Source organism: Terrapene carolina, unplaced genomic scaffold (genome assembly GCF_002925995.2).
Source record: "Terrapene carolina triunguis isolate 2854851 unplaced genomic scaffold, T_m_triunguis-2.0 Scaffold38, whole genome shotgun sequence".
NCBI lineage: Eukaryota > Metazoa > Chordata > Testudines > Emydidae > Terrapene > Terrapene triunguis.
Window position 1 is genome coordinate 7,472,578 of NW_020664389.1, and position 14,250 is coordinate 7,486,827.

The 14,250-nt window shown below is 40.0% G+C and overlaps 1 protein-coding gene across 1 annotated transcript in view; it reads left to right on the forward strand.

Annotated features, from left to right (window-relative positions):
* The window catches only part of ROBO2 (roundabout guidance receptor 2), a 632,658-nt gene that overhangs the window by 560,896 nt on the left and 57,512 nt on the right, over window positions 1–14,250 (forward strand). The window contains exon 18 of the mRNA XM_029911756.1: window positions 4,583–4,765. Within this exon, the coding sequence (XP_029767616.1) occupies window positions 4,583–4,765 (183 nt within the window). The remainder of the gene's footprint in view (window positions 1–4,582; window positions 4,766–14,250) is intronic.

A 14,250-nucleotide genomic window follows, 5' to 3' on the forward strand; every position in this document is an offset into this window, starting at 1 on the left:
TCGATTTTAGTAAAGCGTTTGATACTGTACCGCATGAGGAATTACTGGTTAAATTGGAAAAGATGGGGATCGATATGAAAATCCAGAGGTGGATAAAGAACTGGTTAAAGGGAAGACTGCAGCGGGTAGTACTGAAGGGTGAACTGTCAGGTTGGAGGGAGGTTACCAGTGGAGTTCCTCAAGGTTCGGTTTTGGGTCCGATTTTATTTAATCTATTTATTACTGACCTCGGAACCGAATGTAGGAGTGGGCTGATAAAGTTTGCGGATGACACAAAGTTGGGAGGTATTGCCAATTCGGAGAAGGATCGGGATATCCTGCAGGGAGACTTGGATGACCTTGTAAATTGGAGTAATAGTAATAGGATGAAATTTAATAGTGAGAAGTGTAAGGTGATGCATTTAGGGATGACTAACAAGAATTTTAGTTATAAGCTGGGGACGCATCGGTTGGAAGTAACGGAGGAGGAGAAGGACCTCGGAGTCCTGATTGACCGCAGGATGACTATGAGTCGGCAATGTGACGTAGCTGTGAAAAAAGCTAATGCGATCTTGGGATGCATTAGGCGAGGTATTTCTAGTAGGGACAAGGAGGTGCTGCTTCCGTTATACAAGGCGCTGGTGAGACCTCATTTGGAGTACTGTGTGCAGTTCTGGTCTCCTATGTTTAAAAAGGATGAACTCAAACTGGAACGGGTACAGAGAAGGGCCACTAGTATGATCCGAGGAATGGAAAACCTGTCGTATGAAAGGAGACTCGAGGAGCTCGGTTTGTTTAGCCTAACCAAAAGAAGGCTGAGGGGAGATATGATTGCTCTCTTTAAATATATCAGAGGGATAAATACCAGGGAGGGAGAGGAATTATTTCAGCTCAGTACTAATGTGGACACGAGAACAAATGGATATAAACTGGCCGTGGGGAAGTTTAGGCTTGAAATTAGACGAAGGTTTCTAACCATCAGAGGGGTGAAATTTTGGAACAGCCTTCCGAGGGAAACGGTGGGGGCAAAAGACCTGTCTGGCTTCAAGATTAGGCTAGATAAGTTTATGGAGGGAATGGTTTGAGGGGATAACATGATTTTAGTCAATTAGGCAATAACGTGCCATCGCTGGTAAAATGAGGATCCAGCTGGAGAATCTTGCCTATATGCTCGGGTTTCTACTGATTGCCATATTTGGGGTCGGGAAGGAATTTTCCTCCAGGGTAGATTGGCAGAGGCCCTGGAGGTTTTTCACCTTCCTCCGCAGCATGGGGCAGGGGTCGCAAGCTGGAGGATTCTCTGCGACTTGAAGTCTTTAAATCACGATCTGGAGACTTCAACAGCTGGGTTAAGGGAAAGTGGGTGGGTCAGCTTATGTGGCCTGCATCATGCGGGAGGTCAGACTAGATGACCATAATGGTCCCTTCTGACCTTAAAGTCTATGAGTCTATGAGTCAAGAGCAGGCAAGCCATAAGTAAAATACCTTCCCCACAGTATAGTGGGTGGTAGTCCTTTGTGGTGTAAAAAGTCCAATGGACGAATGTCCCTTTAACACATCTCTCTCCTTTCCCTTCACTGCATCCGCACTCATGATTTGTTGTCTGAGCTCAGCAGAGTCCCAGACTCCAGAGTTGTGATCAGATGAGTTCACCTCCTGCCAGTAGGGATGGGGGAAGATTGGGTTTGAGTGATGCCTCTGCCTGCCCACCACTATCACTACCACGGCTCCTGCCTCACCCTGCTCCCTTTAGCTGGAATGCTGGGTTCTGATGTTCTGCCACTAGCTCAGTCCTCCTGCTTCTAGTGATTTCACCAGGTAGTGGAGAACCTCACTGCTGCTGCCTCTTCTGGGTCGTCTTTCACTGCAGCACTGTCCCCTCACCAGGTCTAAGGCTCAGCCATTTAGACCAGCTTATTAATGATTTCAGCTGTAGTGATCACTGGTAAGATCAAGGACTCTGTACGGATAGAAAATCATCTCTTTCTTTAAACACTGGAGGAGAAGGGTAAAACGGTATCTAAGAACCTTTTAACAGAGCCTACACTACCAGATAGGAACACCTGTCCCAACCCCCTCTGACTTTCACTTGGATTTGGCATCACTATCCTCCTTAGCAAGTGAGGTTATAGTTAGGGCATATTAAATACAGGATTTTTTTTGCCCTTTAATTATATAATAAGGATAACATTTCATTATCCCTCCATCCAAGACTTAATTTTAACCCAAAACAGCCAAAATTGATCACTTTGGCAGAGCAGGTATTTTTGCTAGTCACACAGTAGATACAGCTATAAAAATATGGTCTGCTCCTGAGGTCTTTCCCCCCATCAGTAGATGGTAGGGAAGAGCTCATTCAGAGCAGTGCCTTACCTTTCTTTGGATTCCTGGACATCTATTCAAGGAGCCAGCATGTCCAAAGTGTTCCCCTGGCCTTCCTTTTTCCATGGCTTCTTCAGGAGCAGCGCTTCCATTGCCTCACCACATCCTCTTCTGGCCCTTTGAGCTCTTGAGGTACACAAGGAGAGAGGCTCATTCCTTTCTGGCCCTGGGAGACTTAATTCTATGATGCACCTAAAGAAGGGTTCCAAGGGCACCAAAGAAGAGGAAAACATCTGATGGAGCCATTACTCCCTCTCATCTTTTCCTTACCCACTGGTTTCCACTGAGTTTTTGGCCTTCATACCATATAATGGGTGGGAAGCACCGGGGCTTTGATAATTGGCCGGATAAAATTTAAAAGTTTTGGAAAGCATTGTGGCAGGTTTTGTAGCCTGTAGTTTAAGTTTCAGGCATGATGCAATGCAATGCTTTGAAATTACCAAATGTATATAAAGTGGGTGCATGTTGCCCTCAGCCATAATCAGTCAAGGGCTTTTCTCCCTTGACTCTACTCTCTGGTGTTTCCTAAAATTCCCTGGTTTTTTTTCTTTATAGTACAATTGTCAGTGATTTTTCAACAAAACTACTAAAACCAAGCCAACATCCAGCATAATATTTGAACTATTTGTTCACAAAGGCAGACCGTCAGAATTACTAAGTATTGATATGAGTAATCAGATAGGGGAAAAGCATAATAAAATCACATGGATTACTAACAGCAGTTCCAGCAACACAATACACTACATCATATTTATTAATAAGTAACTTCAACCACCTCTGAATGAAGTATAAGGTCTAAACTGAGCTTGTCACTAAGGCATTGCTGCAATTGACATCAATGACTGAGTAAGGGGTGGAGGCTCTGACAGATAGAGTATGGTTAGACAAGTAGACCATAATGAAGTAAAGGGGACTCTTATGTTCTCTGGACTTGAGTCTCATTTATATTAAGGCCCCATTACACTGATTTGGCAATGAAAGGGAGCATTAAAGGGGATATTACATTTACATCCACTGCAAAGCTGCTGGAGTGGTGTAAAGGAGCATTAGTGGGAATAAGAATCAGATCGCTAAAGACTTTAGCAAATGACCTTGTTTGTTTACTTTAGACTACAGCCAGTATGCTGACACAGCAGCAGTTGTGTTCCAAGAAGTGTAGAGTGAATTTAACCATTGCTGAATTATAGAAGAGGAATATATAAATGTTCACAGCAAGGCATAATGCTACAATATTTATAACAATTTGCCTGAAATAACCACTTTATTGCTACAATATTCTACTTCCTACATTTGGGATAGGTTCTTATAATTTGTTAGTTCCTGTAATTAAGAGTCCAAATATTTGCTTTTTATAATACGGTATTTGCAGCACTGAATCGTCTCCTCTACATGTTAAAAACACTGTAAGTAGTTTCACGAATGGGGGCAAGATATGTCTATGCTCTAAATATTAAGGTTGGATAATTTTGGCATCATTTAAAAAAACCCACACCGAGTAAGATGTTCTACACCAAACATGTACAAGGTTACTATTCATATTTTTTGTAGAAAATGTTATCTGATTTTCATATTTTTATAACTGCTGAATTTTTGAGTCTGTGGCTCAGATTGGAGAGGTGTGGTATTTTTGAAGAGAGTTTCTAATAACTGAGCAATCACAGTGTTTGTCAGTTCTGGAGCTACACACTTTGGCATTTGTGTGACGTCCATCCACAGATAACAGTTTAGATTAGGGGCTTGTTATCAAGCCAGATACTGAGCTACCAGTTCAGTTTTAAAATCAGGAGAAAGAAAATGGGACATATGCAGGAAGTCAATAAATTCCAAATCATTAGATACAATCAAGACAGCATATAGTCTGTGTTTGTCACTTTGTCTCTTTGTCTCTCTTTGTGGTATTCTGCTTATACCCATATCAAGAATATTTCACAAAAATTGACTGTGAGCTGCCATCTGTTAGCTTACAGGGACAGTAGTATAGTAGATTTTTTTTCAACATATGTTTGAATAACTGCAATGAATTGTAGGTTCTCTTGCAGGAAACGTTGCCTTCAAATCTGTGTTTGAACACCCTATAAATCCACACCCAACTACCTGTACCCCACCATGGAAAATTATTTTGAAGCACAGTACTGTTGTTTCTTTTCCATTTCAGGTCTCTGGTTCTTGGTTGCATTACAAGTACATTATAAACATGTGATATTGACTTTCCTTTGTGCAGGAGGTCGTAACGAAGTTGTCATCACTGAAAATAACAACAGCATAACTGAGCAAATCACTGATGTTGTCAAGCAGCCTGCTTTTATTGCTGGCATTGGTGGGGCATGCTGGGTAATTCTGATGGGTTTCAGCATCTGGCTGTATTGGCGAAGAAAGAAGAGGAAGGGGCTGAGCAATTATGCTGGTAAGAACAGTAACTATTTACTACAAACTTGTCAGGTTCTACCATGAACAGGACAGGTGCTATTAGAACTAATTTAAAAACCCCAACCCTAACAATGCTGGTTTTACAAATAAAGGTGGAATGGATGAATGCCGTATGCCTGTTTAACGTGTGCTGTAAAAGTGCCAGTGTATGAGAAGCTTTAAATGCATTGCTCTGGACCACATTTCATCATTACTGTAAGACAGTCTTTTACATCTCCAGCACATCTAGTATAACAAAAGTACAGAAAGGATTAACTGTACCTCTCACCCAACTCTTGTTGCAAAAGGCAGTCTTTCAGTGTTCCCAACTCTAATTATGAGCTAGATTGCGAACCAGACTATATAACCACATGACAGTAAGAGGGAGTATGAATCCCCCACCAACTTCACCACTTTACTCCTATGTTTGCCCCAGACTTTGGGTTTAGGCACTAGGGGGACCAGATGTCCTGATTTTATATGGACAGTCCCAATATTCATGGCTTTTTCCATCCCCTGTCCCATTTTTCACACTTGCTATCTGGTCACCCTATTAGGCACATACAAGTAAGCAGAGCTACTCACCCACTCCCTCAGCCCCCAGCTCCAGATAAGGAGGAAGGAAGGAGAGGGGAATGGGCAGAGCATTGGCTCCATCCACCCCAACTCACTGGTGAGAGTAGCTGAGCCTGTACAGGGGAAGTAATAATTTAGTGCTGGTATAGGCAAGCAATAAATTACTTACTTGCAGTGGGTGTGAAGTAGGGTCTCAGACGTGTCTATGAAGCACAATGCCTCCTGGAGCTACCCCAGCAGTGTGGTGCAGCTCTCACACACACATTTTGCTCAGTGTTCTGCCTACAGTCACAATCTAGCCTCAGAGAATTACGTTTGGAAGGGGAAAATAAAAATAAAAATTCTCGTATTTTCCCCGTCAGATCTCTTTATTCTGTTTTGTCAGGACTGGTAACACTCCTATAGCTGATATATCTCAAGTTTCCTGTGGGTTGTGGAGAAGTCAGATAGTTATAATAAAATTACATACGAACCTATTAAAAAAAAAACCAAGAAAAAAAACCACCTCCAACTTTTGACCAATTTTACATGAAAAATAACTCTTAAAATATTGAGGTATTTTCCAGCTAGTTTCCTTGCCCAATATACTAATTAATTTTAGCACATTATTGGTTTCAAGGAGGAAAAGACCTTTCATGACTTGGCCCAGGTTAAGCACGGTTGGCAATTCACGCATGTTTACTGCTGGCAATATTAGCATGCCAGGCTAAACTCACTCAAAAATTTGGTTGATTTCTTATTAATTCTATAGAGTGAGCCTGAGTGACCACAGTGGTGAAGTAACATTATTTGTAGGCTGTGCTGTTTGCACATGATGTTTTCTTTCTTTCCTTGTAATTAATAATGAGTATATACGTGATGACAGTTTCTACTCTGAGAGGTTTTGTTAATTCATGCAGATAGATACAGATTTATCTATCAGTCTATCTAATGAGGATAATTAACAGTAGGGGATAGTTACATTATTTTATCACTTTCTTACATTAAACTGATAACACATCAGGATTTTAGTAGTCTCATTTCCTTTTGGAGGTGTCATACCTTTTCATGTACTTCAGATGCACTAACTAAATGCATACTAAGCCTCATTTTTCCAGAGAAGGGATTTTGGCCTATGTCTATGTGAGTTGACATGGCACATTTTTGTGAGCAGTCTTTTATACTTTAAAAATGCAGCTTAAATTGACTACCATAGGCTGTTGTCTAATGTAGCTCATTCTTTCTCATGACGTTTGCAGCACCTAAACGTTATGTGAACATTGCATTGTGACACAGAATGACCATTATCAGAATTGTGAAATGCTGTATGCTCTTAACAATGAAAGCTCGTACGACATCATGTTTCAGAACTCATCCTAATATTTATGATAAGGAGGATAGCATGTCCACCTCAGAACTAACTTCCATCAAATGTAATTGTCAAAATTCACTATTCACCTTTCTTCAACCTTTATTTCTCATTGGCTGCTGGCTGACTAGTGCTTAAAGCTCAATTGTTATAACCTGCTTTCGATTTTAAACTATAGATGAGTGACTTCCAACGGAACCTTGTGCCCTGCAATTAGTGCTTGTTATCAGGGTCTGTAACTCACGATGTGTTTGCTTTCTTGTTTTGCAGTTCAGTCCTTCACCTTCACCCCTGCAGGTACTGTCCATTAGTCTGTCTCTTACCTCACCAACATGCCATTGCAATCATTAGCATAAGTCTTTATAATCATAGCAGGTATACAGAATTAAAACCAAGTGCAAGGAGAAACACTCCCATTCCCCATCTGTTATAATAATGTGGTATTGACTCTGCTAGTGATTTCAGAAGAAGGTTACAATCTACCACAATTAACTTCTCTTTCATTATAATTCTGCATACTTCTTACTCATCCAACCCTTCTAAATTATGCAATTTTGAAAGGTAATTTTCAGGGCAATGCTTGAACTAACATAACTACGATAGATAGGCATTAGTCACAAAGGGCCAAATTTTGCTCTTGAGTATTCATGTATTTAACTTGCAAATTTCTGAAGGCCTCTGCACCTGGCCAGAGAAGCAGAACTTATCCCAGATTCCACTCTTCACTTTACATGAATCTGCCTCTGCATGGGGTTTTCAGATCTGCACTTATGTCAAACCTAGCCAGTGATTAACCCATACACACACACTGATACACTAGGTAGGTCTTTAAGGCATTTTAAAGCTCTTTATTCATTGAAGCATTTGCCTTTGTTCTGCCTGTCCAATCCACAACCAACTTCATGTTATCGTTTTTTTACAAGGCGTAACATACGGTAGGCCATTATCATGAGTGTGATTAAAGTTATGTGAAGAATAAACGAACTGTGGCTGAAACAGCAGGTTGCAAACAGCTTTGCCAACATATGTATGGTCAAGAGATACAGTGTATCCAGTTAATTGTAATAATTAATACAAATAATTGACCTCAATTCTCATATCTAAGCATGAGTGTCACAATCCCAAAAATTATTACATTATCCCCATGCACTACAGTGTACGTAGCCAATGTATTTCAATGTTTTCCAGTATAAGTGTGCAACATTTTGTGGCATGTAGTACACCTCTCAGTCATACCTGCCAAATGCCAAGAATTTTGACAAGGGACATTTTTCCAAATAAGTTGGGGGCTTGTGGGCCACTGGTCTCCCAGCTACTAGTAGGCCGTGCATGCCTCTCAGGGAATTTTAGGTTATTTTCTCTTCAAAAAGTTGCAATAAAAAGTGGAGTAGAGCAACCTAAAACTCACCAAGAATCCTCCAGCAGCCCAAGACTCCTGGCTTTCTTGAAAACAGACCTTTAAAATGGTGCTTCTGCTTATCCTACCATAATTCCTCCCTCTTTCCCCCTGTGCTAATGGGTCCCCCCCTTTCTCCATTGCTCACATTATGCTCATTCTCTGCACTCCCTGTACAGTTAGCTCCTCTCCCTGCTGCTCATTGGAACCTTCCACTGTTCCCTTCTTGCTGCTTCTCTCCAGCTCTGTCTACCTTTCAGCCATCTCTGGAGTTGTATGCAGCTCAGCAGGAGGGCACAGCTGGCTGCTGAGAGAGGTGTGACAAGGAGGAGGAGGAGGTGATACCACCTGCCCACACAATCCTTATATCGTTATTAGGAACAACTGTACCAAAGAGAAGGTTTGAAAACTCATGAATGGCTTAGCCAAAACAGCACTATTGGCATGTTTGTTCAGATAAGAGTAAGGCGTGGCACAGCTTGACAGACAGTGACCACAGCCTGAAATGCTTTTCTCATTTCATTGGGAGGCACAACGTGAATGCTTTAAACCCTAATCACATACTACCGTATATCAGTAACTTAACTCATGTGTGTTCTGAACACATTGGGCTAGATGCTGATCTCCCTCATAATGAGTAAATCCAGAGTTACTTCAATGAAGTCCATTTACACTGGGGGAACAAAGATCAAAATCTGACCCATGGTCACAATTAGCACAAAAGTGCATTTGGAGATTAGCAAAATCTACTGATTTATGTCCAGGCACTGAGTTCCCCAAGAAGAGTCTCAAATCCACATCAAGTTCCTGACAGCATGAATTTGGAGTTGGTTATATGATCTACAGTCACAAAATGTTTAAATTTTCACTTAGCCAAACACCTCCCTGTTTGTATAGATCTGAGAAGACTCAAGTCTATAGGTTGTTCCTTCCATAGTCAGTTGTAACCCATGTATGCTAAAATAGATTCCAGGCCTACATTTTTAGGCAGGCTTAGGACCAAATTCACCTTCATCAGAGGTGAATTTCAGTGAAGTTACATTGGAGGTGAATTTATCCTAATATATTTGTTTGTGAAAGAAGCACATTTTTGCTCAGGCCAAACATCTGCTTCCTTCATGAATACATATAATATGAATATCTGAATATGTAATAGTACTGGTCAAACTGTTCATTATGTATATTTGTGATAAATTTAGATTTTTGCTTTGCTTCATAAATAGAACTGGTTGGAAAGTTTTGAAAAAACAAACAAAAGAAGGAAGAATATTTTTTTCATTTTTTTGTGACAATCTTTTGTTTTCCAACTCTATTTGCAAATTATTCACAAATTGACACTGATTTTTTTAAATGGTATGTATTCATTATTTGAAAATATTTGCTAAATATTTGAACTGATAATTTTCTGACTGTGGGAAGTTTGTGAATTGTTCACTTGGACTATTTGCTATTTACGTTGTGTGATTGGCCATCAGAAAGGTATTGTTTCTGCTGCATGACTGAATCACTGACATATTTTAATCAGAAAAATAATAAATAGCAAATGAAATGCTGCTGCTACATAGTTGGGCTGGGGAAGATTAATCTGTTGGGCTAAAACTTAGGTAACTTTCTGGATTTGTGAACATTTTCACATATTCACAAATAATGAATAATATGACTTTATACATGCTTTTTGGTTATTTACAGTGGAACAGCTGTAATATGTATGTAGCCTTCTGGGTCACAGGCCACCACTTGTAATAACACCCCCTCCCCCCACCCCTGCATGATTCATCAGCAGGGATTGAACATGAGACTTAAAGCACTAAAGGTATGAGTGTCTATCATGTGAGTGAAATAAGTGACTCCACTAGCTGGGAAGCAGTAGTGACATAACCGGAACCAGTGGGTTAAATATATATTCTTGGAAGATGACAGTGTATCAGCAAAACAAAAGCTGGACACAGGGGTCTGTCAGAACCACAAATGCATGATTTATTCCTTATTTAGCAATTGGCAGTGCAGATTGTAGAGGACAATTTGGCCTGACATGTCTGTGCACATTTGACACCCTCTAGAAGAGCAAAATTGCTGCTATGCACACTGAAACTGAGTTATACACTAATTTCCTGTTTTTCATGTTCACCCTCTACTCACATTCCCCAGATACAAACATGCAACACAGGTTTGCACATGGCACAAAGAAGGGGAGCTGGCACAAAACAGATATCCCTTCTAGTACAATATGCAAGTTCTTTCACGCCCATCCATTACAATTCTGGAACAGAACTGATTCATTTAGCAGGGAAAGTTACAAATGTGTCATCACATTTCTACACAGGTTTCTGTACAGTAAATTCACATAATTCCTGTGCAGAAACAAGAGAGACTCCATATATCCATGTATCTTTCATGTGTCCTCTGACTCATTGGTGTGCCAATAACCACTCACTTGAATACTCAAGGTGTTTTCAAGAATGCACAGGCCATCAGCCATGCAAGGAAAGTAAATGTGTATGTTCAGTTATGAGTAGGTAAGCTTATTTAGTGACTAGTGCCCTAAGGGATTAAAGATTTTGTGAAATTTAATAAATATAAACAAATTAAAAACAGTAAATTATGGCATTCTAAATGTTTCATGCATAATTCGTAAAATTGTTAGAGGAGTATAAATTATTTGACAGAATCATCCAAAGGCAGGCAGAAGAGTTGATGGAATTTTTATACACTGATTATCTGTTCTGAGTTAATGCTTATTAAAAGAGGATTAATCCACATTCATATTTGAGGAACAGCTTATCAGGAAAAGGAATGAGACTTGGCTGGCAACATTAAAGTTTTCATTTGTGGCAGGAAAATGTGGCCTATTAGAGATAGGCACATAGAAAGCTTTCTGAAGCTTCTTGCCTTAAAATGTCAACTTACTATATATTCGTTTTTTTCCAGTTCTAGCAGGCATGAAGATTAGGTTTAACCTTGTCAGATAATAATAGTAAATAGCATAGGTACTTCTTTATATATTTAAAAAAACATGCAAAAGCTCTTTTAACATATACTCTTCTTCATACAAATATATACTTTCTTTATATAATATAATTTCTTTACATTGTATGCAGTTTAAATGCACTTTGGAGTATACTCTGCATTTTTGCAGTTCTTGCAGTATAGTCTGGTGAGAATCCCTTAGAAATCACTATTCTTGTTTTCCCCCCATCTTCTTTTGAAAGCCAGTCTCCTCCTGGCACCTAATGCAGGACTTCAACCATTCTAAGGACATATATGAGATACAGATAATGCTGAAAGACCTTTCATGCTTTCTCAGTGATAAAAGGCAAGAGAAGATGGGTTGGGTTAGAGTTAGAGAGACCCTCCTCTTCCTCCTCCCCCATTGCCCCTTGAGACTGTTCAGCATCGATTTGAAATGGAGACAGCCTGAATAAAGCCAGCTTGTCTGGGCATTTTATTTTACATTGACATCTACAAGACTGAGTTGCACTAACTATGCTCCTTTTCAGCATTTAGACCTGTTTTGTAATTTCAGAAATCAAACTGGAGGCAAAAAATGCTGACAAAACATATGACAGGAGTGATAAACAAAGTGCTTATTTTGGCAGCCTGACCATGTCTTTTGTGCCGTTAGCTGCCTTTTCCTTCTTCTTGTTAACTCTTAGAGAAATGGATGTGCTCCTGCAAATCTGAGAAATACAAAATGATTTTGTGATCTGCCAGTAATGTCCTCGGGTTTCAAAAAAAGATCTACAGCCTTGGATTGGAGAGTTTAGCTGATCAGACAGAGCCTGTCGAACAAGAACAGTGACTGTGATATTTTCTTGTTCCACATTATGGGAAGGTTGTAGCCATTCCTGCATCAGTGTGCAAAGTGGAAGCAAGCATAAGGAGCGTCCTCTTTCCAAGCCACATGCACCTACGCATGCCCAGCCACAACCTGGCCCATAAAAAAACAATAACACTGCCATAGCTGTTTCTCTCTGATGGGTTTCTCTCTTTCAGCCAATACCTAGCTGTATCTCTCCCCTAAAGCACAAGGGGATGGTCTATTGGATGGTCAGAAAGTGAGGTTGTGCGCAAGGACAAGGCAGGGTTACCACTAGACGCTAGTGACCCCAAAGGTGGGGCAGAGTGGTGGCATCCGCCCGTCTTCTGAGCCAGCAGACTACTGCCGGCCTGCGGAGATCAACTACAGCTTAATACACGTAGTGTAGGAGGCACGTCTTCTCATGATGCGCTCCCCAGCATGCTCAGAAGTATCCTGCATACTTCATGGCTCTGCAAGTAGAGCGCCTCTAGGGACAGTTGTTGGTGTGTTCTCCTTCTGTATTCCCCCCTCTAGCTATGCTAGAGAGTCCTACAAATATAAATATGTAGGTGACCAAAAATATTATTTTTCCCCATTGTCATATTTAAAATTTCTCTCTCTCTCACACACACAGAGTGACAATATTTCCTTTAAAATTAAAATGTTAATATTAGTCTGTAGCCTAAACAAACATATTCATCTCAGGTGTGAAATTAGTTTCAATGTAGACTATGTTATCCTGGAAGCCCCCTATAAAATACCAAACCAAATTCAGAAAGTTCATTATTGAATACATTAGTGGTCTGTTTCTGGGTTTATATCTTTGTTGCTTTGACAGAGATAGAACGTCTGGAAGAAATTGAGGATGTGGAAGAAAAAGAACATTAAATTAGCTTCTACTGATACATTTCTTAACAACATGTTTTGAGACATAGCCAGACAGCACCCATTTATTTGCATATTCACAAATGATATCCACAGCTCTTTAGCATTAGCTTATTCACTTTTTGCAGAGAGTGATACAATCACTTGATAGTCCATTAAAAAGTAACATAACTGGAAAGTAGTGTCAGATCAAGAGCTAATTAGCTGCAATGTTTTTAGCATGTGGTGGTTTTGTAAGCAGGTTTTTGTTTAATACTTCCCACGGTTTCAATTTTCTTTTCATTAATTGTTTCAGATTAACTCTTTCAAAATACAGCTATTAAATAGTCTGATGTGAAATAGAACTACAGTGGCTTTCCAGCAGAATCAGTAGTCCATTCTGTGGTAATGGATAATTAATCATCAACCCCAAAAGCCCTTCCATATGAGATTCCAAAGGGGTTAGTTTGATCACCATTAAATTTTGTTAAATGTGTATTGCGAAGCCCCTTAGAGAACTAATAAATTGGCAAAATATGAGGTATCACCAATATGCTGCTGCTATCCAGATGTATGTCAACTTCTTTGCTAATCATGGCATTTCCATCTTGGTGCTGTATTGTTATCTTGCTGAGAGTGCAGTATCTGACAGAGATGGTTAAAGTCAGCCTAGATACAACAAAGGTATTTCTGGGTTGGTGGGGGTAACAGCTGGAGAACCTTGCAAATGCTTTGGTGACTGTATATTTATTGATGAAGATGGCTACCCTAGGAAGGTGATCAGAATTCCTTATTTGGAGGTTATTTTTAACTAAGCTGACCATAGAGCTTCTTTCCATCTGAAATTGCAATCTTCATTCATAGATGTGGATTTTGTCCACGATCTTCAGGATCCAGGCTGAACCACTAAAATAGTCTGCTGTAGGGCACTTTAATTGGAATGATCTCTGAAAATCATTAATAGATTATTGCCACTGAAGGACCAGGTCTGCTCATTGGCCTTGTTTCATAATACCTAGTGATTTCTACAGTGCATTAATTGCACTTGCTGTTCAGCAAGTTTGCAGCAAAGGTTGGCTTAAAATTAGTATATAAAGGAATTAATAACATAGGACCACAATATAGAACCACCTATATTGCCCTATGTTCGAAAGCAGCTCCTGAGAAATGTGGTTTACAACTGTGGGCCATCCTGAAATATACCCCTGTGAATATACAATGGGGGCAGGGACTTTTCTGTGAAGGATCCATTTTTGGATTTCTAATACAATTCATGTACTTCAAAGTGTATCCTTGGCATCCTTCAGGGAAAGACTGAAGGGATTTCCCCCCATGTTATGTTGATGTATTTGCGTTTGTGTGTGTGATGTTTTTATCTTGAATGTGTGAGAGAAGTGAGATAGGATTTATACTTGTTTTTCCTCCACTATAATTCTAGCGGGACTGCCACCTCTTTGCATTTATCCTATGGGACAAAATATTTGTGTGGTGGCATTATGC